The sequence below is a fragment of the Aricia agestis genome, chromosome Z (genome assembly GCF_905147365.1).
Source record: "Aricia agestis chromosome Z, ilAriAges1.1, whole genome shotgun sequence".
NCBI classification, from domain to species: domain Eukaryota; kingdom Metazoa; phylum Arthropoda; class Insecta; order Lepidoptera; family Lycaenidae; genus Aricia; species Aricia agestis.
This window is the reverse complement of record NC_056428.1, coordinates 35,532,914-35,558,270: the sequence shown is the minus strand read 5'-3', so window position 1 is coordinate 35,558,270 and position 25,357 is coordinate 35,532,914. Positions and strand designations below refer to the sequence as shown.

Here is a 25,357-nt window from a genome sequence, read left to right as displayed (position 1 = left end):
GGGCACCGTACTAAAAATCAGCTTATATATTGAACCAGTTTGCCCATTGTAGTAGCATTTCGAATAACCATAGTCATAAGTTCATAACTCATAGTGCTAACTCAAAGGTCATGCTTATTATGTACATTAAGAGCCCATATGACCCTAACTTATGACTACATACTTTAACCTAGATCTCAAAATCTGTAAGGTCTAGATATCTGATTTTTTGACACAAGTAACTTCAGTTCATAAAGATTAAATGCTCAAGACGAAAACAAGATTACTCAAAAAATGCTCGATAGTTTCTTTTTTACACAAAAACCTTGTTTTAGATACATTTTTCCTTGGATCTTCGAAGTTTGCTGTCTTTTCTTTAATATTTTTTAATATCTAAAAAGGTATTGATAAAACCTAAATTTGCTCAAAACACTTTTTTCATAATCATTATAGTTCGTCTTTTATTCAAGTAAAACTAACTCGGCGATGATTCCGCGCCGTTCTTTTTCACCTGGCATATGAAAGACGGGCGTGAGTGTGAAGAGAGAAGGACGATGTTTGATTTTTAGAGTCAGGTGAGCTCTTAATCCAAACACAATCCGAGCTGCAAATGAAAACCATTACCATTGCAAAACGAAATAGGATGTAGGAAAATTTGTGACTGGGCACAGAACTTCATACAAATTTTGTCATTTTATATGAAGTTTTGTGCTTCGACGCCGTTTGGACTTCACTTACTAGTTACTACTAAATAAAATCTACATAAGATGATAGTCGGCAACTCACAAGTCACATCTAGGAAAATTACTAATTAATTTATCAAACAAAGGCGACACTAATGTCTCATAATTTTATTGAGTCTGGCAGCACTACTCTGTGCGAGAATCGAGATGAAGGTCGCGACTCGCGAGTCGCGAGTCGCAGCGCGAACTCACGACTCCTGCTAGTGTTACCAACCTAATTTTTATTGGTAGATTTACATTTTACCCGTGGATGTCTTATTATTGTTTGGCAAAAGCCAAAAAGAGGACTAGAAGAAGATTAAATGGCGCTCGTAAAAACCGTAAAAATAAAACATTAAAATATGTAGAAAGTCGTCCAAAAAAGATCGAGCGCGTTTATAAAATTAAGGATGACGTAAGAAAACCCTTCGTATAATATGCTGTATTATTTTACTCACTTAAAAAGTAATCTTTATACATACCTAGTTCTAGTTCTTTAATAAATAGTTGTTGCTTTTTAAGTGTTCGGGGCAGGCAACACAGCCTGCGACCTGCCTGATGCCTCAGTCACTCCCGCGCACACCGCCGCGAGCGCACGCCAGTCGCTACATTTTATATATTCACCAGTTACACGCGACCGCTAATTAGTTTTGTATGAAATCATTAGACTGGAATATGTCCTTTCGTGTGTAAGAGACCATTGTTCGTCGGATCATGCTCTCCGCTGCCCTCGAAACGTGAGGTATTATTTCCTATTTTATGACATAACATGTAAACATAAGTATTGTACGGGAACTTGGCATTATATCAAAACGCGCGAAAAGCACGTGCCATATAAAATTACTGTTTACTAGGATTTACATTTGAAACCTTATACAGGTGGATAGAAATGCCGATTTGCCGGAAAGGAATGGAATTAAAATTTAAAACGTAAAAACTTGTTTCATATTCCGTTGGTAAAAACGTTTGTGGTTTCCTTTTTTGTGCTAAACAATTATAAAACGGCAAAAACCGAGATCTATTAACTCGTTTTCGGCAAATGTAGCATTGGTAGAGTTTTGTGCTTATCACTTTGCAGATTTTATTTTTATATAGCAAGTTATCAAAGCTATTTAGTGGGTCAAAAAGTTATCAATGATATTAATTTTCCGAAAGATTTAAAAAGGTAGAGTATGTGTTTCGCAAAAGTAGACTACTGCTTACCAAAAAATTATAAAACATTACTAAACTCTTCTAGTGCTTTTTTCGATCATTTATTTAAATGGTTACAGCAAATATAAATGGTATTATATAACTAAGTATTTATTTAATAATGTACTCATAATACTTATTAGTTATTATCTATCATAGAAGACATAAAAATTATGACTCTTGGCTGAGATAAATTACATTCAATTAAATCAATGTATAACGATGCACAGATCATGTTCTATTAATTATTACTTATACTTATAATTAATTATGTTAACACTACGTAGTAGGTCAAATAAATAACAACTATTCGTAATCTTTTATCTTTAAACGAGCAATTCTTGTATATATATATATATATATATATATATATATATATAGGAATCTCGGAAACGGCTCCAACGATTTTCATAAAATTTTGTATTTTTAGAAAATGTAATTTAATTCGTGTTTTATCGAATACCGAGCAAAGCTCGGTCAAATAGCTAGTTATGAATTAGACGACATTACACATGAAAAGAAATACTATATTGAAATTCGCACTTACGAAGTTTGAGAAGTCCAAAACTAATATATATTATAATGAAAATTCGTAAACACAATAATAATATTATACCATTTTCAGACCTCTGAGATTCTTAGATATTGATTTTTTTTAATTTTCGAACTCTATTGCGAATCTTTAGCGTATTATGTCATAAAGTCACACATTGGGTGATATCATGGTTTGTATTAAACATTTAAATAACGTCCATGGGATTGTCATAATATAATTATATACAGTAGATCACATATTTATACTAAACTGACGTCGCATGCCACTTTAGCTTGATTTCCAGGGTTGCCAACCGTACGAGGTTCCTCGTACAATTTATACGAGATTTGTGACCACAAATCTCGTATTCCGTACGAGGTACGAGATCACTGTCAGCCTCGTACAATTTTGTACGAGATTTTGACACTAGGGAAGAATACCATACCACAATAGACATAACGACCACTAGTTCGGCTGCAAAGAGACGGACATGTTTCAATATCTGTCAAATTCGTCGGGTTTCACTAGGATTATAAACGGAATGTGCCTTGCGCTGGCTGATTTAATTTATTTTTAAATATTTAAAATAAAGATTTCAAAATTGGATTCTGACAATTTTAATCTCATGTGCCAAAACACAAACAATAATACGACCAAATAGGAACACGTCCAGCGAATATGTCATAGTTTTAAATTCGTAGGTAACAAGTTAACAACCCTAGCGAAGATTTTCGTCATAATACGTCAAATTTAAAAATTTTAACATCAGTTCTAAGTCGGCATACTCTATAATTCTGTCTACTCTGACCATACTGTACTATTATCTATTCTGTGACCATACTAATATTTTGCATAACCATTATTAGTAATAGGTAATGCTATAGAGTCTATACTTAATATTATAATTCTGCAGAGTTTGTTAGTTTGTTTGTTTATTTGTTTGTTTGTTTGAACGCGCTAATCTCAGGAACTACTGGTCCGATTTGAAAAATTCTTTCAGTGTTAGATAGTCCATTGATTGAGGAAGACTAGAGGCTATATTTTGTCACGCTAAAACTAATAGGAGCGAAGAAATAGTGGGAAATGTGGAAAAAACGGGGGAAATTATATGAAAGGGCTTATTTGAATGTGATAATCTCAGGAACTACTGGTCCGATTTAAAAAAATATTTTAGTGTCAGATAGCCTATTTCTTGAGAAAGGTTATAGGCTATATTTTATCACGCTAAAACTAATAACAGCGAAGAAATAAAGGAAAGTGTGGAAAAAACGGGGGGAAATTATTTGAAAGGGATTATTTGAACGCGCTAATCTCAGGAACTACTGGTCTGATTTGAAAATTTCTTTCAGAGTTAGATAGCCTATTTATCGAGGAAGGCCATAGGCTATATTTTATCACGCTAAAACTAATAAGAGCGAAGAAATAGAGGAAAGTGTGGAAAAAACGGGGGGAAATTATTTGAAAGGGATTATTTGAACGCGCTAATCTCAGGAACTACTGGTCCGATTATAAAAATCTTTTAGTGTCAGATAGCCCATTTCTTGAGAAAGGTTATAGGTTATATTTTATCACGCTAAGACTAATAAGAGGGAAGAAATAGAGGAAAGTGTAGAAAAAACGGGGGGAAATTATTTGAACGCGCTAATCTCAGGAACTACTGGTCTGATTTGAAAATTTCTTTCAGAGTTAGATAGCCTATTTATCGAGGAAGGCCATAGGTTTATTCTACGACTAATAGGAGCGAAGAAATAGAGGAAAATGTGGAAAAAACGGGGGAAATTATATGAAATTGCTTATTATCTTAAGATTCTCAACAACTACTGGAGAAATTTTTATGTTATTTGGCAATAATGAAGAATAGACCACGCTAAGGGACATAGGCTATTTTTTTGCGGAAAAATGTACGGTCGCGTGAAATTCCTAAATTACGCAAGCGAAGCCGCGCGGAACATCTATATATTATACTTATAATAAAATCGTAGGAAAGTCAATGCTGTAAATTGAATATTTTTGTATAATTAATAATACTTGGGACGTGATCTACTATACTAACGCGGACGAAGTCGCGGGCAACAGCTAGTCATAAATAAAATAAAAATTGTGTGCATATAAGTTCAGACTGAACGTATCCTTCTCGCGCCATGAACCGCTCCGTTTCCTGACAACATATTTTTTTAAACATAGGCTTAGGCAAATTGAAATGGATCGATTTGTGATTTTTTTAATAACAAATAACAAATTATGTTTCTCTTAGTAGATAACTTGAAACACTATATTTCACTGTTTAAAATGTCCTAAATTCAAATCATTTCGGTTTTACAACCTTTTATTGAATGTACGAGGTTTGAAAACCAAAATACGAGATTTTGAGCAGCTCATGTACGAGGAAAAAAATTCTAAGGATTGGCAACCCTGGTGATTTCAGAACTTATATATAACAAAACGATTCATAATCGTACCGCACGCGGTTGTCAATGTTGAGCGCATTTGATTTTAAGGACACCTCCGAGTTACTCTATGATATTTATACTATAGTATTAAGACGTTGTATAATCGCGTTCACAAGTGTGATATGTAGTACTTTTTCGAGATACAGTCGCGTCGACAGACAGATACGTGTTCCGGTCTCCGGTCCACGCACGTGGTTCCCGGGTAAATATTTAGGCGGCAGGAATAAGCGGCTGTATACAAACACAGAGCGTGTTCACCTCTAACGATACACGGAGTACGGACAGGTAAACTAAATCCAAAAGTACATTTGTATAATTAGATTTTAGACGAACATCGCTACGATATATTGAAGAACATTCAAACAACAGTGTGCTTAGGCAAATTGCATCGAAATAAATTATAAGCAAAAAACTTTTTGAAAAAAAGCTTTTATTTAAATGCTTACTTTAAAAAGAAGAAAATAAATTTCCCCTTAAAAATTCTAACTATTAAGTTGTAACCTCAATATATTATTATACACGACACGTCACGACACGTCACGTCACGTCACGTCAAGACACGTCACGTCACGACACGACACGACACGACACGACACGTCACGTCACGTCACGTCATGTTACGATACGACACGTCACGGCACGGCAGGACACGGCTTTTCAATTTACTCTTGAACTTTTAGCCTTTTTGTTTGATACCCATATTGCAGAAGTGCTTTAAAAATATATATATTCCCCTATCTTAGATGAGCCGCCATATTGGATGTAGAATGACATTACATTCGTTTCCGAGTTACTCTCAATGAGCCCTTTCATTTGATACCCATGTTGCAGAAGTGCATTAAAAATAACTATACCTCTCTCTTGGATGAGCCGCCATATTGGATGTAGTATGACATTACATTCGTTTTCGAATTACTCTCAAAAAGCCCTTTCATTTAATATCCATATTGTAGAACTGCATAGAAAATAACTATTTCGCCAGCTTGGATAGTCGGCCATATTGGATTTAGAGTGATGTCACATACAATATCATGTATTGTCATCCAAACTAAACGTGTCTGCAAAATTTCAGCTCGATCGGTTAATTATATCTACTTCAAAATTGAGTTCCAAGATTTCACCCGAACATATACTTACATACATACAGAGCAAGTTAAATAAAAGCTTTTAAAAATAGCTAATGGTGCCTTCTCACGGCGCGTATTATCGTAAGCCGCGCCGCGCCCGCTCGAGCCACGCGCCGTGTGAAGGGGTGGCTCGGGCTGGCTCGAGCAGGCGCGTCCCGATCCGAGTCGGTAACTTCCGCCGCTGCTTGGCGGCTACATAATATACATACTATCATTTATTTGATAACAGATGTTATCAAATAAATGAATTACACTTAATTTAATAAAATTAGCGGCATAGATTGAAATGCAACCTCTAGTCTAGTGAATAAAGTTGCATTTCATTAAAATTTACTTATTTATCGTAGTGACTTAGAGCAAAATGATATCTATTATCGTGTTAATAAAGTTTAATTTTACTTGAATGTTTGTCAGCGTTGCGCGGCTTGTGATATAACGCGCCGTGAGAAGGGGTGGCTCGTGCTCGCCTGTGGCTCGTGCTCGCTCGTAATAGCTGGCTCGGCGCGGCGCGGCTTGTGATATCACACGCCGTGAGAAGCCAGCCCTAAGCCATTCGAAATCGAATGCGATGCCTTTGTCACATCCCTTCATTTTGTTATCCAAATTCTCTGTGAAACTTGTCAAAAGTAATTTGAAATACCCAGAAACTTAATCTTAAATTCCAATCTGAAACTAAACGATAGAAGTCTACCTATTTCCCGTTCAATAATCACCGAGATCGGGTAACAATAATTGAAAATCGTTCATCAAATATTTGCTGTCGAAATGATCAGTTTCTGTAAATGTAGCATCGTTCAACATGCCTCGAGCATATAGCAGTCACGGGAATGTCGGCATTTCAGCTGCGAAAATTGAAATTATAACGTCGGCAATTCATCGGGTATTCATTCGGCATTATTGAATCGGATTCCTCAAATATTTATTTAGGTCACTATTGTGCATAATACAAAATGTTATTTCGCAACGCTATTACACAATATATTTGACTATTCTGATTATGTGGATTAATTAGCATATTACTAGATGACCACCGAAATTCCGTTACGCCAAAATTCATTTGTAACCGGGAACCGTCATTTTTTTTTCGGGATTAAAAGTATTCTATGGACTATGTCCTTTTCCGGGACATAGTCCATAGAATATTCCGGGCATACAGCAAACTCGGTTTAGCGGTTTGGGGGTGCAGAGGTAACAGATAGACAGACAGGCAGACACATTTGTGTGATGTAAAGTAATTACAATAACTAGACACTAGAGACCCAATGGTCGAAAGTCGACCTCAAATATAAAAATTAAATTATAAGTTTCAAATTTCAAGGCTTTTCTATAATTGATGATTTGATATTCTATTGTCCAAATATTGACTTTATTATTTTTTAGACTTAATTCCTGCGACAGGCTCCGATTAATAAAGTCAAATGATGAAAGACTAGCCGTGTAATAATTGACTAACAGTATTTAAGATTCAATAAAAAATAACTATAAAGTATCTACTTATTTTCAATTTGACAACAGACTTCAACTTTAAATACAAGAGTACAAATCGAGTGTATAGGCTTGTCAATCAAAATCTCCTAGTGTGTGTGTTGTAGTGTGTATCTTTAAATATATATATATATATATATATATATATATATATATATATATATATATATATATATATATATATATATAGCTTCAGTATATGTAGCTTCAGTAAGCAAAATCGTTTCGAGAACTGCCACAATATAAACAATAACTGAAATAGGAACCAGTATTAAGCTTCTATAGAAATGATTGTGACTTCATTGTTTATATGAGTTCCACTCTACTTCTTTCATGGCTATTAAATATTTTCAAATAAAAGAATAAGGCTGCGTTCACACCAAGTCGACAGTCGTGAGTCGACAGTCAGCTGGTGTATTTTACATGCATCTATTAACATTTTCGTTCACATCCTAATGACGTCTAAACGATAAAAATTCTACGAATGAAAGTCAGTTGGTTGTGAGTGCAGCCTTAGCTATTTTGACATTTGACGGTATTGTGTGAACGCAGGCTTAGATTTAAGTGTCACTCAGAAATTACACTAGTTGCGTTTAATCCACTTTATATTCAAGTAGTAAATTACCAATAGAGCAATGCAATACATATTGCTTAATGCTTGCGAACTCTACCTAGAGTTTGTCCTCTTTCCTCTTAAGCTGATGGCACATTTGTCAGCAAATGCGGCGCATACGGTGCGGACGAATGTGCGAGTTTTTACATCATTTCATACAACAAGTTCTAAAATGCGGCGCGTCCGTACGTGCGTAAATGTGCGATTACCTTTAGCATCAAAATCGACAGCCAAAACACCACATCAATAACTCATAACGAAAGACGAAAACTAGGCTATGATTTTAAAACTCTGGTCACTGCAGGTCTGTTAGTAAGAGAGATTGTCATTAGTCATTACTCATTATCATTTTTAATCAAGAGGCCAGACATCTCGAGAAAAAAACTATCTGGTCTGTGGACTGTAGTGTAATAAGTGTCATGTGTCATGAGGCCCAGGGGCCGGGATTCGGGAAGCTAAGCGACGATTTCATAAACTGCCCAGGCATTGCATACAACGCCGAATAATATTGATTACCGGTAACATAATATTATGTAATGTAAGACAAAACAGAACGCAAATGAAGACTCTACCTTGAGACATTAGTTCATTATCAAGAATCCAAACATCCTACAGATTTTTTTCTGGAATAAAGTCTGGTCAGTGGAGTAATAATACCCCAACACCGGTTTCGGTGACGGTGGCCGGTTTCATTGAAACCAGGCCACTCAAGTTACTCAAGAGTAATTTTATAGTGCCCAAGTGTGTGCGCAGTACACAAGAGCACTCCCTATTTCTTTTACTCTCATAACCCGGTGGGACGGACGACCGCCACGACTGGCGAAAGGTCAGGTGCAGGACCAACTTTTTACCTGCCTATTCGACGCCTATATGGATCTTACTTGTAAGACAATCTGATCAGCCTGCAGTGTCCTAAGCAAACTTCAAGTAACACGTTTCCATATAATCGAACCCACGACCTCCGAGTCAAGAGCTACGCTGTAAGCCACTAGACCTGGCCACTAGACGACGGCGGGTGGAGATAGCGTATAGGTCCAGACTCCAGAGTAGACAGAACTAAGGAGTTTCTCGACTTCAAACAAACGGGCGAACATACGCGAGTTGGGCTTGAGTGTCACTTTCAATATGTTTCACAATGCTGGGTAACGCATTAGTACGGCGATTTCGAGATCTCTTCTGAGTCGGCCTACTCGTTAGCTCTGTTTACTCTGGTAGGTCAATGGAGTGTAGTGTAATCGAGTGATAAGTTTATCATGTGTCACGGGCTCCGAGGCCGGGAAGCGACGAGTTAAGGGTTAATTCAATTATGCCTCCGTCGCCGTCGATCCAGCGCATAAACCGTGGATATAACTCGTTTAGGCTGTGAGTTACGACTGGGTCACTGGAGTCTATCTATACTAATATTATAATTGGGAAGAGTTTGTTTGTTTGTTTGTTTGAACGCGCTAATCTCAGGAACTACTGGTCCGATTTGAAAAATTCTTTCAGTGTTAGATAGCCCGTTTATCGAGGAAGGCTGTAGGCTATATTTTATCACGCTAATACTAATAGGAGCTAAGAAATAGGGGAAAGTGTGGAAAAAACGGGGGGAAATTGTTTGAAAGGGCTTATTTGAACGCGGTAATCTCAGGAACTACTGGTCTGATTTGAAAAATTATTCCAGTGTTAGATAGAACATTTCTCGAGGAAGGCTATAGGCTATATTTTATCACGCTGAGACTAATAGGAGCAAAGAAATAGATGAAAATGTGGAAAAAACATAGGAAATTATCTGGAGCAATTTTTATGTTACACAAACACATGGAGAATAGACCGCGTGAAAGTACATAGGTTTCTTTTTTGCGGAAAAATGTAGGGTTTCCTTGACATTCCTAAATTACGCGGGCGAAGCCGCGCAGAACATCTAGTACGATCATATCTGTCTGTCTGTGATACCTCTTGACTAAATTTCACTGATTGTTGAACTAATTTTAATGATGAAAAATGATTAAAATTAATATGAAAATAATTTGAGACCTGGGATGAAACATATAATAGTTTTTATGCCTAAAAAGCTACAATACCTTAGGATATACGAATTTCGACGCACCAAATTTGCAACATATTCTACTGAATCTAATGATTTAGCTCACAAGTCACAATACAAATTAAATATTTTTTCGGCATAACACAATATGCTCTACAGGTTTCTCTCTAAAGTTCCGTACCTAAAAGGTAAAAACGGGACCTTATCATGAAGACTTCGTTGTCTGTCCATCTGTCCTTCTGTCCTGTATGTCTGTCTGTCTCCAGGCTGTATCTGAAGAACAGTAATTATAACTAGGCTTCTGAAATTTTCACAGATTATGTATTTCTGTTGCCGCTACAACAAATAATACTAAAAATAAAAAATATTTTTTTTAAGACCCATACAATAAACGCGATTTTTTGACCTTTTTGATATCAATAATGCCAACAGAGAGGCACTTGAAATTTGCATAAAATCCTTACTTATATAATTAACTTGCTGTTGCCCGCGACTTCGTCCGCGTCAACATAATATAATAACAAAGATGGATAGTCCGCTAACAAATATGAAAAAAGTAAAATATAAACTCCTCCTTTTTGGAAGTCGGTTAAAAAGTAGCCTAAGTTACACCTTACTACATCAGCTATCTACCAAAAAAAATCTCTGCAAAATAGCTCCAGCCGTTTCAGAGATTAGCCGGAACAAACAGACAGACAGACATACAGACAAAAATTGTAAAAAAAAATGTTATTTTGGTGTATGTAGCGTATATACATTCGTATGCATGTAGTAATAAAATTAAATTAAGAAATTTAAAAAAACCTCGCCAAACAACTTTATAAAGTAATGAAATAATATATTTTACTGACTTTGAGTTTAAATAATTCCTAAGTGTAAAGTGATATTTTAGTCCATAATTGTTGTTACGGTGTGTCGGGGGACCGCCAAGAGTGTCTTTTGCATTTTGCATCGCCATGTCACTGATTGTCTCGATTCGGTTCTCTGTGAACTGACCCTTAAACTATAATGTTATGTGAAATCAAACATCTACATTAGCGGTTCCCCGACACACCTTGACAACAATTATGGACTAAAATATCACTTTACACTTAGGAATTATTTAAACTTAAATTCAGTAAAATATATTATTTCATTACTTTTTAAAGTTGTTTGGCAGGGGTTTTTTTAATTTCTTAATTTTATTTTATTTCATGCTTTTTAAACTTGTGTTGGTTATAGTGCAGAATAATTCCTATCTACATTATCATATTATATCCCAATGAATACCATCTAGGAATGTCCTTTTGGATGAGGCCGTTAATAATGAGTCCAAACATGAAACCTTCACTTTGGGTTCATTTGGAGCTCGGCTCCTATAGAATGCAGGTGGTGCTGCAGCAGCAGCATGCAAAAATTTATTGGTTATCTACGTCTTACTAGTTGTCGCAATTAAAATGAGCCCAAACATTGAGTTGGGTATCCTATTGATTACCAGGTGATGCTGCAGCACCAGGTCAACTTTCCATTAATGTGTTATAAATATCAAATATCCATAAATATTAGGAACTAGAATGCAATAAAGCCCACCAAACCACTGCAAGTTGCCAATCGGCCCTTCACGAACCAGATGAACCGCGATTTTTCAGCACGGAGCAGGCTGATGATGATGAACTATAGCTAAGGACACTCTCAATTAAGTCAGCTTTCAAACAAAAAAAACTAGATCAAAATCTGTTCACCCGTTTGGATGCTACGATGCCACAGACAGACAGACAGACAGACAGACCGACAGACAGACACGTCAAACTTATAACACCCCTCTTTTTTGTCGGGGGTTAAAAAACAGTTCTTTCAATATTACAAACAGACACTCCAATTTTATTTATATGTATAGATGTATAGATAATAAGATAATAATAAGATAAAAATAAAATAAATATTAAAGGGAATACGAAAAACACAATATTCAGCCTATTTTTGCTCTATAACGGTACGGAAAACTTCGAGCGAGAATCCGATTCGCACTTGGCCGATTTTTATGTATGACCTTAATACCTTACAGCGAGATTTTAAAATATTATAATTCTATCTCTGAGCTCTTCTATTCAATTTCTCAGAAATTTCATATTTGAGCTTATTATTATACTGCTCAGACATAGAAGATGAGAAAATTGGATCAAGTTCATCGAAATGAAAATATTGTAGTACAATTGGGATGTTGACAAGGTCAAAGATAAGCAGATTTATTAAATATAAAATAAAGTTATACCTAATATAACTTTACTTTATTAATAAAGTTATATTATATATTTCCGTTGTCTGGTACCCCTTGGTACCCGTAACACAAGTCCTTCGGGTACTTACCACGGGATCAAACAGACGTGGTATGTGGCGTCCATAGATATAATTATATTATCATTATTATAACCAGCCTATTACGACGAATCTACCTCTAGAATATTCCTCGACAACGTAGGCATGATTGTTGCACCAACGTAAACACAACTCAAAATGTAGTTCAACAACACTGATACAATATATCTGTATAACAATCAGGGCTGTCCAAAATATACCATAACCACACCACACCGTCGCGACAAAATGTGTTCATCTGTATCACACACGCGGTTGATAAAAACTGCAAAATGTACGTGTGACTAGCCCTTAGATTCGTTTTCAATACAAAGTATAAGCCCGACCACGTGGTGCGGTTGTGGTCGTGGTGTTGTCGTGGTACGTATGCAACAGCACCAGAGTAGACAGAATGATAGAGTATGCCGACTTAGAACTGATGTTGAAATTTTTAAATTTGACGTATTATGACGAAAATCGTTGCTAGGGTTGTTAAATTGTTACCTACGAATTCAAAACTATGACATATTCGCTGAACGTGTTCCTCTTTGGTCGTATTGTTGTTTGTGTTTTGGCACAGGCGATTAAAATTGTCAGAATCCAATTTTGAAATCTTTATTTTAAATATTTAAAAATAAATTATATCAGCCAGCGCGAGGCACATTCCATTTATAATCCTAGTGAAACCCGACGAATTTGACAGATATTGAAACCTGTCCGTCTCTTTGCAGTCGAACTACTGGTCGTTATGTCTATTGTGACAGCACAGTACAGTAGTACTTAACAGGGAATTAGTACAGTTATGTTGTACAGGGTGTTACAAAACTAAGTGATAATACCATCGAGGAAGTTGATCCCTATGCAATTGACAGACCAACGTTATTGACAGCTGGGTTTGACGTAACGCAACCAAACTACTCCCCGATTTGCATAGGAATCAACTTCTTTGATAGTGCTTTAGGGTGTGTATGTGTTCCTTGTAGAGAGTTCATTGTGAAAGTAGCAGCGCTGAAAGACCACTTTTTACACGTTTGTATGGGCATCGCCGCAGGGTACGAGTTTCCCCCATACAAAAGTGAAAAAAATGGTCTTTCAGCGCTGCTACTTTCACAATAAACTCTCTACGAGGAACACGTACAAACCCTTAAGTATTATCACTTTATGAGTTATCACATAGTTTTGACTTTTGTTACACCATGTATATGAATACATATCGTTATTCCAACATAAACACTCAAGTCTAGGTTTAGACTAACCAAAGAAAAAAAGGAGTGCCAAAAATATACTGTTCAGAGAAAAATAGTATTAGTATATTAATTAGGAACAACATATTATTCCCTATGTTGTTCCTTCCACGTGTCAAAAACACTTGTGACTCGGAAAGATATGTTTTTTTTTTAAATGAAATAAGGGGGCAAACGAGCAAACGGGTCACCTGATGGAAAGCAACTTCCATCGCCCGTGGACACTCGCAGCATCAGAAGAGCTGCAGGTGCGTTGCCGGCCTTTTAAGAGGGAATAGGGTAATAGGGAAGGGAAAAGGGTAGGGGATTGGGCCTCCGGTAAACTCACTCACTCGGCGAAACACAGCGCAAGCGCTGTTTCACGCCGGTTTTCTGTGAGAACGTGGTATTTCTCCGGTAGAGCCGGCCCATTCGTGCCGTAGCATGGCTCTCCCACGTATACAAATTGATGAATGATTGAAATATTTTGCATGATGAATAAGTTAAAAAGTTGATAAAAACAACCATGTAAATTTCGCGATCGTTAAATCGTGTGTATCCATTCCCGAGACCGGTTCCGACTAAACCAGTTTAAAATATTTAGACACAAAATTTGGCGTGACTATACACCTACTGTCTGTCTTGGATTTGCCATTCAAATAAGATTACCCTCTCTCTACCAAATTGAATGACAGCTAACTGTAACTCAATCCACGTTAATCCATGCTGAATTACTATATAATATATAGTGGACGCATCACACCACGTCAGTCTGGTCCCCGTGGTAAGTACCTAAAGGACTTGTGTTACGGGTACCAGACAACAGAAATATACTTAATACTTTTATGCTATACTTATATATAAGATTTTTATTATATGATGCACATATTACACATCCACGACCCAGGAACTTTGAATTTATTTTATTCCCTCTTATATGGCCGGCAACGCACCTGCAGCTCTTCTGATGCTGCGAGTGTCCATGGGCGACGGAAGTTGCTTTCCATTAGGTGACCCGTTTGTTCGTTTGCCCCCTTATTTCATAAAAAAAATGAAAACTTTTTGTTCCGTTGGCGGGATTCGAACCCACCCACGTTGGTAGCACAAGCCGGGGGTCGCCCCCGGCTTGTGCTACCAACAGCCCACCAACTGAGCCAAGAGGTCGTCAATATGAATGCGAATGTGTGCCTGTCTGTTAACTCTTCATGCTTGAACCGATGAACCCATTTCATGATACTTAATTCGGTATGAATTTGTTTTTGTCCCTGAATAGAGCATAGGGTAGTTGGATTCAGAAAAAAATTACGGTTAAACTGCAGCACCTAAATAACAGCCAACATCCAATGTTATAGACCTCAAAAATAGATTTAAACTTCATAGACATAACTCATAATATTAATATAATAAACTCTTAATAGAAATAACTCTTTGTGATACAGCTCAAAAAATAGATTTTAACATCATTAGCCTCTCTAGAGAATAGAGACTAGAACTCTTACGAGTTGCGAGTTTTTCCGGTAAGAGATAAGAAGATGAAGCGTTACAGATGTTTCGATCACAAATTGATTATTATATCAGGAATTGATTCTGATCATTATGTCAATGTAAACAATCAACAAGTGGCAACCTTCAACCAGATGATGATAATAAAGATGACATAATTGTAGGAGGTCAAAATTGTTTATTGAGAAATAAGTATAACTTTTAAGAAACTTAAGAGTTTATGTAAATTATAGATTATAGACAATAGGCACCTACAATTACAAAAGGTATTAAAATTAAATAGAAACGAATTGAAGGAAGAAAAAGTAACTTGCATACTTGACTTAACTACTTCCCGATAGCTTCTTCCCAAGAATAAGTGGTATTTGCAAAGAAAGTAAAACAATCCTACATGGAAACGTGCCAGCCTGTTGTACTGTATTAAACAATATTATTTCTGATGCAATTACTTTTCTATTTACTAACTTTTCAATTACTGCATATCTACAATCATTTAAACTAACAATCTTTTACAGCGTTATTGAAAAATCTAATTAATCAACTGGGCGAGTGAATACTCCTATGTAGTCTATACTCCTATAGTTAATAGTCCCACTACCACTACCAATATTTAATATTAAACTGGACTATATAGTGAATACGAATACCAAAAAATCATAAATAATTGGCAAAAGTATAAAATTACAGTACTTACTCCAAAATGAATAATGCGCATGAATGACCGTGAAAAATGGCCGTGTTACAAAAGCTACAGGAATATTACGACGAATTTTGACTAATACGTATGTATCTTAAGGACGCTATCACATTTTTTCACAAATATCAACGATGTACCAATTAGGAGTCACACTGCAAGGATATTTTGGTTTCAAATGAAAGATAATATATTCATCTCCACGTCTATACTATAAAAAAATTTAAGCCGCATACAAAATTTTCACATAAATAGGTCTTAACCATTACAATAGTCGCAAAATATTTAAAAAAATGGAGTTTGATTAGGTACCATTATAGCTAAATGTACTGAACTAAGAAAAATGAATATACAAAAAAAGTTGCTTATTTAGTCCCCTACACGAATAGCTAAATATTTTATATAAAAATAAATAACATTTCCATTTATAACAAAATTAAAAAAAATGCTCTCCTTCATACATTTTCGCCCTATCAAGAAAGCGGCGAGCGTCGTAACCGCCACTGTACAAGGCGCGCTGATATTGAATGTTATTTTAATGTCCTTAACGTCGATATTCGTACTGACCTGCTAATTTTTGACATAATTTTTGTGATAGCGTCCTTAAACGTAATGCAATTAGAAAATGCAATATCGTCTGCCGTCGCTCTGGAAATACGACCGTTGCCGAAAACTTTCGAAAACTTCTATGCGCATTATCACTTTGGGAGCACTGTATGTGCCTGGCCATTTCAATTATAGTATAATTTATATATGTATATTGTATAGTATAGCAAAGTAACCAACTTTGCTATATTTTTAAATTAAAGTGAAATTAATCAACATCAAGCCCTGCAACGACAGGTAACAAAAACATGCGAAAAAGCACTTTCTCTTTTTCAAGACACTTGTAATAACTGTTTTCATTTTAAACTTCAAAAATTTCATCAAAAATAAAAGCACTCTTATTAAATCCCTAGGGGCCTAGATGATAAAAACATTACATAATATTATCTTACAACTAAAAATAGTAATTAACAACGTTATTACGTAAACAAGACCTTGCCCATCTTGCCTATCGGCTATCGATATAGCAAAAATAAAATCTTATTTCACACCAATGACGTAATTCGGATATAGGTAAACTATTATCTTGTGATACAAAAGGCCTTGAAATGTATGCTAATAAATGGTTCTAAGTGTGGAAACAAGTCAACTTTAGAAGCGATTAAGAACTTATTGTAGAGATGCAATTTACCGTCGCGCTCGAAAATATATTGTTACGTGCTAAGGTTACGTGCTAAGGTGCTAAGGATTTGGAGAGAAAGACCTGGTGACTCTCTTGAAGACTTTATTAACACTGCACTAAACACTATGACTAGCACACACTAGGTCACAACACTTAGCACTAAGTCCAAACACTAATCACTAGGTCCAATCACGAAGCACTATCACTGTCCTAAGTCGTAGCCAAGTCACAGGTTTCACTGGTTCACTCACTATTGATCACTTGATGTCACTCCGAAATCACCTTGATGATAGCTCGAAACGAACTGAATTTGCCGGGCCTGCCTGCCGCTTTTTATATGGCGCGAGACGAATTCCAGAAAGTTCCCGATTCACGTAAACAAGTAAACAACCGTGGGAACTTTCTAGGAGGCTCGAGCATATGTACCACAATAAAACTGCCGTCCTAACGACAAGTGTAGTAAGTTGAATTTAATTTAGACCTTATGAACTCAGTCATAAGGTCTAAATTAAAACACGTAAACACGCAAACAAATAAACGGTAAACACGTAAACAAACATTGGGCCTTTCTAGAAGGTTCGAGTATGTACTTGCGCACCTCATGCCATCTGGTATTGAGTAGGGGATTTATGTTGCCTGTGCTCCCTCGGTAAGCTTCGCTGGTTTGTCGCTAGATAGCACTACGTGTCCGTATACCATGTACCGTAACAATATTTTAATGATTATCATTTAACTTTAATGAGATGTAAATTTTGACATAAAGCCCATTCATGTTCTACCAATCTCTTCATTAAATTAATCATTAAATATGTCTTTGACTGCGGCTGTTACATTATGTTAACGTAGAATTGATTATTACCTTGCAACAAGTATTTCTTTTTGCTTCGAGTTTTGTCCACGTTACGGTTATTAAATTTTTCGTGCGCAGTACAGCTTGTAATCATTTATATTTACAGTTACTGAATAATCGGACACCTTAATTAAGGTAAAAACAACTTCATTAAATAATATTTTGGGATAGTCGACTAGTAACCTTAAAACTTTATGTAGGTACCAACGGATTATATTATAATGCATGCGATGAGGTTTTAAAAGCTTATAGATCCTACTAATATAATATTATAAAGGCGAAAGTTTAGATGTATGTATGGATGTGTGTATGGATGTATATATGGATGTTTGTTACTCTTTCACGCAAAAACTACTGAACGGATTTAATGAAACTTTACAATAATGTATCTTATACATCAGAATAACACATAGGCTACAATTTTAACCGACTTTCAAAATGGAGGAGGTGTAATATTAGGTTTTTTATGTTCAACGATTACTCCGCCGTTTGTGAACCGATTTTCAAAAATTTTCTTTTGGTGTATAGGTTATCATCCCAATATGGCACCATAGTCATAAAAGTGGTGACTTTATGAAGGGATTCATAAGTAATCGGGGGAACTCCTCGAAATTTGTTTGGAAACATGTGGTGACTTCGGTTTCGTGAGCAGTATTCTAAGCATATGCCACCAACAAGTAAGATTTTGCACTAAGGTATACCATAATTCGGAAGGTGCAGAGAGAACTCTTTATAGATACAAGTTTGGGAGTTTCAACGTTGTTTTAAGAACGGAAAGCATAATATGCTACTATGTAAATTACATTCATCATCATCACTACCATAAACCATTTAGAACCATGTATCGTCCCGTTTTGACCCGATTATTAGTACTTTTCTTTGTCTTTTTATTATGTATATCACTTAAACCGCGAGTAACACCACGGGGCACAGCTAGTATAAAATAAAAACCTTTCAGTTTTTTTGGTCATAATGTAATAGGGTGCGCGGTCTGGTTGCTAACCAAATACCATCGTTTTCGTTTGCACAAGGTAAAAACTTTTGGGGATACTGTAAACCCATTTTTTTTTGCCATCCATAAGTGGATTAGTGAAACCTAGATAGTACCTGCTACCAGTTACGACAACCATAAGTGAACTATAGGGAGTAGGGATTTTAAGATGCTAATAAAAGTAAATTAAGTATACGATTTTAACTTCTTAAATAAGCGTATCATCATAATATTATTCTCGAGAAACTTTTATCTATCTTCTTGAAAAAATCTCGAAGAATTCTACGAACAAATTCATACGCATAAGCATGACGAGATGATAAAATATGAGACATCAAAATGTTTCATTCAAAAGTTATGTAGTCAGTACATAATATTGTTTAGTTCACAAGATTTAATTATTACCTGATAAACTTTAATAAGTATTTATTTTATTCACAAATAACAGTGAAAGGAACAAAATACGACTCTTTTGAAAACTTTTTAAACCTATAAGATCTTGGGCTCTTGCCCAAGATCTTCTAGTTGAATTTGGGCTCCATCGAAATTAAACTTTGAATTTTTCAAGTGGTCATCACAATTATTGGTTTATTTTTGTATGCTGAGTCATTACGATACAAAATATTTCTTCATCGACAAACACTTCATCTGAAAACATCAACTTCACCTACGTCATCCTATTACCGTTCGTTCTTAAGAGTTAAGAAGATCATTTTTGTTTACTTACATTAGGCTTTATTAACGTTCTAAATTTGTAGCACCTAAATATCTCAAGTGTAAATTTTTATAAAGACCGCTTTACAAAATTTTTACATAGAATAAGTAAGAGAATACTTCTTTTGATGGCAGAAATTAAAACAGAAAATACATAAATCCTGTCCGAGTGCAACTTTTAACTAATCGAACGCTTTTAAAGCAAATTTATTACAGGAATCCTCCAAAGTGTCTTGAAAATAGAATCAGAAGTTCAGAACCATTCACGTCCAGACAGTAAAAGTAAATAAAAAACAAATTTCGCCATTCAAAACTGCACTCAAAGGCTTGCAAAATAGCGACGTTGGTACAAGAGTAGCTTCGCTCGAACGTAATTAGTATAGTCTTGAGACGCGAAGTTATTCTTCTCTTATTAATAACATTCTTACTTCAAACATAAATATCAGGTCCGCAATCTCTAAACACAGTCGGAGGTAAAGGAATGTCAGCGACGCTTACAAAATGCCAACCAAACGAATGCTAGAGCGGTGCACGAGCTTATAGTAAATGTACGAGTATTTAATAGTAGATATAAATTGTTTATAACACTTGAACGTGCCTGCTCAATTGATATACGAGTAGCTCCAAGATTTAGTCGGGATCAATGTCTCTGGAATATTTCGAAGACAAAAATTGCACAGCCTCGTCCCAGTTACATCTTTACATGATATCGCTTATCATGTAAAGTAACTGCGTATTTCGGCAATAAAAACAACATTACCGAGAGGTAGCGGGAGGTCAAAGTATACACGTCGTTATCAATGTTTCTAGAGGTGAAGCTCAGATTTATAAATGAGGAGGTCATCAGCACTAGCGGTATTTTATCAGCTTCGATAGCCTTGCTGAAATCGAGCTAGCACAGTACCATGAGCCACCTAGCCTTATCAGATAACACAGCGATAACGTTACCTATACTGAGTCACAATAACGTGCGTACAATCGTTTCAGTGGTGCCAGTACTTCCAATGAACTATTGCATTCATGAGTGCAGTGCGCGAGTAATGAAAATTCCTTGTAATCCGAGACTAGTTTGCTCTAAAAATCAAAACCGTTCAATGATTTCCGGTACGTATAATAAATAAGGGTTTACTGTGTACTTTTGCGATCGTTGAACGTTTCGATTTCGCACGAGTGACGAAGCAACGCGATTACAAAAATCGGGTACTGAATGTCATGCTACGGGTATAATTGTACATCAATTTATTGGACACCGTTACCTTTTATGGCACACGAGGTTAGTGGTTAGGGTATTATGAGCAATTGAAGACATGTTAACCACAGCGAGCTTTATTATGAAGTTGCCTACTTTTGCGCGACTACACAGTACAGGGGACAGTCATAACATAATTATCCGTTGAAAGCTTCAAGTTACAAAAACATAATATAATACGCCGACCGTCTAGACTGTAGTTAAGGTTTGATTGGCCTATAATAACCTTAATTACAACTAGGTTTGAATCTCTGGATACAAAAATTACATTTTCTTAGGGAACGTACGCAAAGGGTAAAAACGGGACCCTATTCCTAAGACTTCGATGTCTGTCCATCTGTCTATCTGTCTGTCTCCATGCTGTATCTCTCAAGAACCGTTATAGCTAGACGTATGAAATTTTCACATATTGTGTATATTTGTTGCCGCTATAACAACAAAATATACTAAAAACAAAACATAATTCATATTTAAGGAGACTCCCATACAACAAACGTAAAATATTTTTTGGACTTTTTTGCTCGATATCAATAATGGTATCCGGTAGGCTCTTGAAATTTTCACAAAGTCCTATTATTATCTTATATCTTTAACCAAGCAATTCTTGTATATATAGGTATAAATAAATTATAATATATAAATGGAATCTCGGAATCAGCTCCGAAATTTAGTATATAGGGGGTTTCGGGGGCGATAAATCGATCTAGCTAATAATCATTTCTAGAAAATGTCATTTTATTCGTGTTTTATTGAATACCGAGCAAAGCTCAGTCAAATAGCTAGTTAAGTATAATATCAAATTTCTTTATTGATTAACAAAAATAATAAAATTAAAACTTAAGGGGGGGTCCCATACAAAAAACACGTCAGCGAGTCCTACTCGCACTTGCCAGATTAATTTCATTTCACACCTAAACAATTCGAAGAATAATAGCACACACCTACATTTTCAGAATAAGGTGGTTCGTGCGATGGTGACGTAAGATAAGATGCTTTGGGCTCCGTGGTGGTGTCTCCTGGCGATGGTGGTGCGATGCACCACGCAGCGCGCCGAGCCGACAGCGTGCGACGACGACGCTTGTCGCTGCGATTCCTTCACCAGGCTTATATGCCACTGCACCGATGATTACAAAGTGAGTTGACCTGTGGAACTGTAAGACCTCGAGATTTGATTTCATGAGAAATACCGGTTCCATAGATACTTAAGAGAGCGCTAAACAATTCCTATGAAACGGTTCGTATTTAATTACGTTTATTTATGTTTTATTCAGGAGCTGACCCTCAGACCGGACGGGGCGTACCGAATACCACCGACGGCCACGGCCATTATCATCGACGGCTGCGACCGACTCATCTTCCTCCCCGACACCGTCAGGAATCTCATACACCTGCGGCTCGTGGAGATCCGCAACGTCAGCCATGTCGTTGTAAACGAACGTTCCCTCGCCTGGAACCCCTTCTCTAGGGACAGCGAGACGAACCCTGGACTGCGGATACTGATACACAACAGCACAATCAACGAGATATCATCGTACGCGGTTCAAGGCCGCGTCGATGACATAGTTATAAGTGATAGTAGAATTAACGTTCTAAGGCCATTCGCATTTTCTAGTCTTACCGGTGTGAAAACCATAGAGCTCACTAATAATATATTCGATAACATAGAGATACAGTCGTTCAAGAAGTTCACGACTAACAACTTCATTCTGCGCGGGGGGCGGGCGAGCACTCTGCCCAGCCGGTTCCTATCCGACGTGGAAGTGACCAACCTCTTCCGGGTCGAGGGTGTTTCTATTAAGCATCTATCTAGTTTGACATTTCTTGTCAGTTTACCAAAGAGAATATTAGTAGAGAGTAACTCGATAGACACGTTGGACGGGGACGGCTTCCACATGAGCGCCCGGGGCCCGATCACGTTCAGGAATAACACAGTGATGACCGTCAGAAACGGTGCCTTCCTCGGTTTCACCGCCGACGTCGAGGTGGTCTCGCTGATGGGGCGACAGGAACTGTTGATAGACAACAACACTATAACGACTCTCAGCCCGTCATCGCTGACGTACAATAAGACATCATTACTGCTTCGATTGGACGGATTGAATTTGAACATGACTTGCACGTGTCAGCTGGCGGACGAGTGGAGAGGTATGTTGAGCGAGCAGGGTGGCATTATAAACTGCTGGTACGAGTTGGAAGGCCACTACGTCTCGATCCCCACCTACTTAGATACTAGATGTGGTGCATTTAAAAACACGTTTTGGATATTTGTCGTCGTGGGTGTTTTCGTAATAGCGGTGGCAGCAGCGATCGCAGTTTACTTCATTTTGAGACGCGAAAACGAAAAGAAGAAGAAACTGCAAATAGTGATGCCGGACGGCAAAACGTACAGGGAGACAGAATTCCACATCGTGGTGGAAAGAGCTGAGCTTCTAACGACTGATCTATGAAGTGGACTTTCACAATGATCTCGCGCATTGAGTGCTTAGTGAAGTGACTGTGAAGGCAAAGTAAAGACAGAACATTTCGAGGGGGGGCCTTTATAGGGTATGCTACCTCAGTGACTAAAACTGTGCCAAGTTGTTATGTTTCAGTATTATGCGATATAAATGTTATTGGTTAAGTTTGTATTTAACTGTTCTCAATCAACGACCTATTTAAAATAAAAGTACAAACAGTAGATTACGTTTTTATTTCATTGTGTGCAGCGAATTTACTTACATAATGCTTGGTTGTGTGTAAAATATGCATTGCGAATGTTATATTTTAATAATAAAGGTCGACTATATTATTCCTTGTAACTTTTTGTTTTGTATCTATTCCGTAGACGGTAGATTAGTAACAAATAAACAATTATTGTACACTCTTACAAGAAATTTGTTTCATAGCATTGTGCATTGTCATGGGCGTAGATGCGTACTTCTCAAGTGACATTGTAGAAGATGACATTTTAGTTTTTTGGCCACGCGCCAAAACATCTATGGAGGATTGTATCTGGCGCGTGTGACGTCATGCGTTATTGACATTGGCGTCGCACATACATGTAGCTGTGCATGTAAAGTAAGTACAGTATCTTATATCTTTAAACGAGCAACTCTTGTATATATATATATATATATATATATATATATATATATATATATACAAGAGTATCTTGTATACGAGCAACTCTTGTATATATATATATATATATATATATATATATATATACAAGAGTATCTTGTATATATATATATATATATATATATATATATATATATATATATATATACAAGAGTTGCTCGTTTAAAGATATAAGATACTGTACTTACTTTACATGCACAGCTACATGTATGTGCGACGCCAATGTCAATAACGCATGACGTCACACGCGCCAGATATATATATATATATATATATATATATATATATATATATACAAGAATTGCTCGTCAAGTTATTTGATCCTATTGCTTTCCCTGATGCAACATTTGTTCATTGAAATGTTACATATTATTGTGTTTTGCATTTATTAGAGGACGCAATTTTATTTTTGGTATATATTGGGGGGGGTCAATAGAAGCTTAACCTCAAGTTTGTGGGGTCGCCACCTTTGTCCCCCGGCCGCCATTTTGAAAAAAGGGGTGATAACATTATTTTCGCATATCTCGGATATATGCGAAACAATTTTTATTTTCGCATATTGTTGCAAATTATTATTTGGCCTACAAATATGTTTATATAACTTTTTACCCTAAATTAAAAATTAAAAAAGTAATAAGCAAAAAAGTGAGAGGTTTCTTTTTTAAAGTTTTCTTATTGCTCTTTAACTTTGTTTGAAACATTTTACAAAAAAAATACCTCAGACCAATCTTGTAAGTTGTAGGTGGTCTTTTGAGGAAAAGATCCCCCGAACCCCCGAATTCATGAAATTAATTTTCTCCAGATACAAACGAAACTGTGGCAACATGTGTGGCTGCAGAAAAGCAGGCCTGAAATGTTCTACAGAACGGAAGGCATATTATGTAGACTAGTATCATAGGCATCTATAATATTATAGTATGCAATATGCATTATATCATGTAGCATATTAGGCTTCGCGATGATGGTGACAGTTTTGGTTATCACTAAGGGTCAATTGGGACCGAAACGCGACTGCATCTATGCTATGTCTGAATTGACCCTAATCCAACGGTCTTCGTCATTTGCGATATTGCTAGCGTTTACCAGCCACTAATTTTAGCTCGAATAAGTCAGAAATGTTACTAACTGCAATTGCTGTAAAATTATGAGACATAACAGTAATTTCGTGCAATTATATTCGTCTTGATCGTTCAACGGAACTGTGCGATGTGTACATTATTTACAACTCAAACAGTTATGATTTTACGATGCGATGTATGTTCTATGCTATTCACCTATACGCATCTAAAAGTGTTCCTTACGCCATTGGTATAAGGGTTTTGT

The 25,357-nt window shown here is 36.4% G+C and overlaps 2 protein-coding genes across 3 annotated transcripts in view; one reads left to right on the top strand and one right to left on the bottom strand.

The window, feature by feature from the left end:
* LOC121739399 (E3 ubiquitin-protein ligase highwire) overlaps positions 1–25,357 on the bottom strand; it is a 154,280-nt gene that overhangs the window by 91,915 nt on the left and 37,008 nt on the right. The window lies entirely within an intron of this gene.
* Positions 1,283–23,591, top strand: LOC121739402. 2 transcript variants are annotated; one of them, XM_042131861.1, is made up of 3 exons: positions 1,283–1,443; positions 21,868–22,047; positions 22,186–23,591. In XM_042131861.1, the coding sequence occupies exons 2-3, from the start codon at positions 21,904–21,906 to the stop codon at positions 23,359–23,361; spliced, it is 1,320 nt and encodes a 439-aa protein (XP_041987795.1). In that variant the 5' UTR covers positions 1,283–1,443; positions 21,868–21,903; the 3' UTR covers positions 23,362–23,591. The 2 variants fall into 2 exon arrangements, with proteins under 2 accessions (XP_041987795.1, XP_041987796.1); XM_042131862.1 differs by lacking the exon at positions 1,283–1,443 and adding an exon at positions 20,645–20,769.

What these genes read in the sequence shown, in the direction of transcription:
- LOC121739402 (XM_042131861.1), top strand. Translation starts at nt 21,904, where the DNA reads ATGCTTTGGGCTCCGTGGTGGTGTCTCCTGGCGATGGTGGTGCGATGC. An exon ending in ACTGCACCGATGATTACAAA is followed by an intron (nt 22,048 to 22,185) that starts GTGAGTTGACCT and finishes TGTTTTATTCAG; the next exon opens with GAGCTGACCCTCAGACCGGA.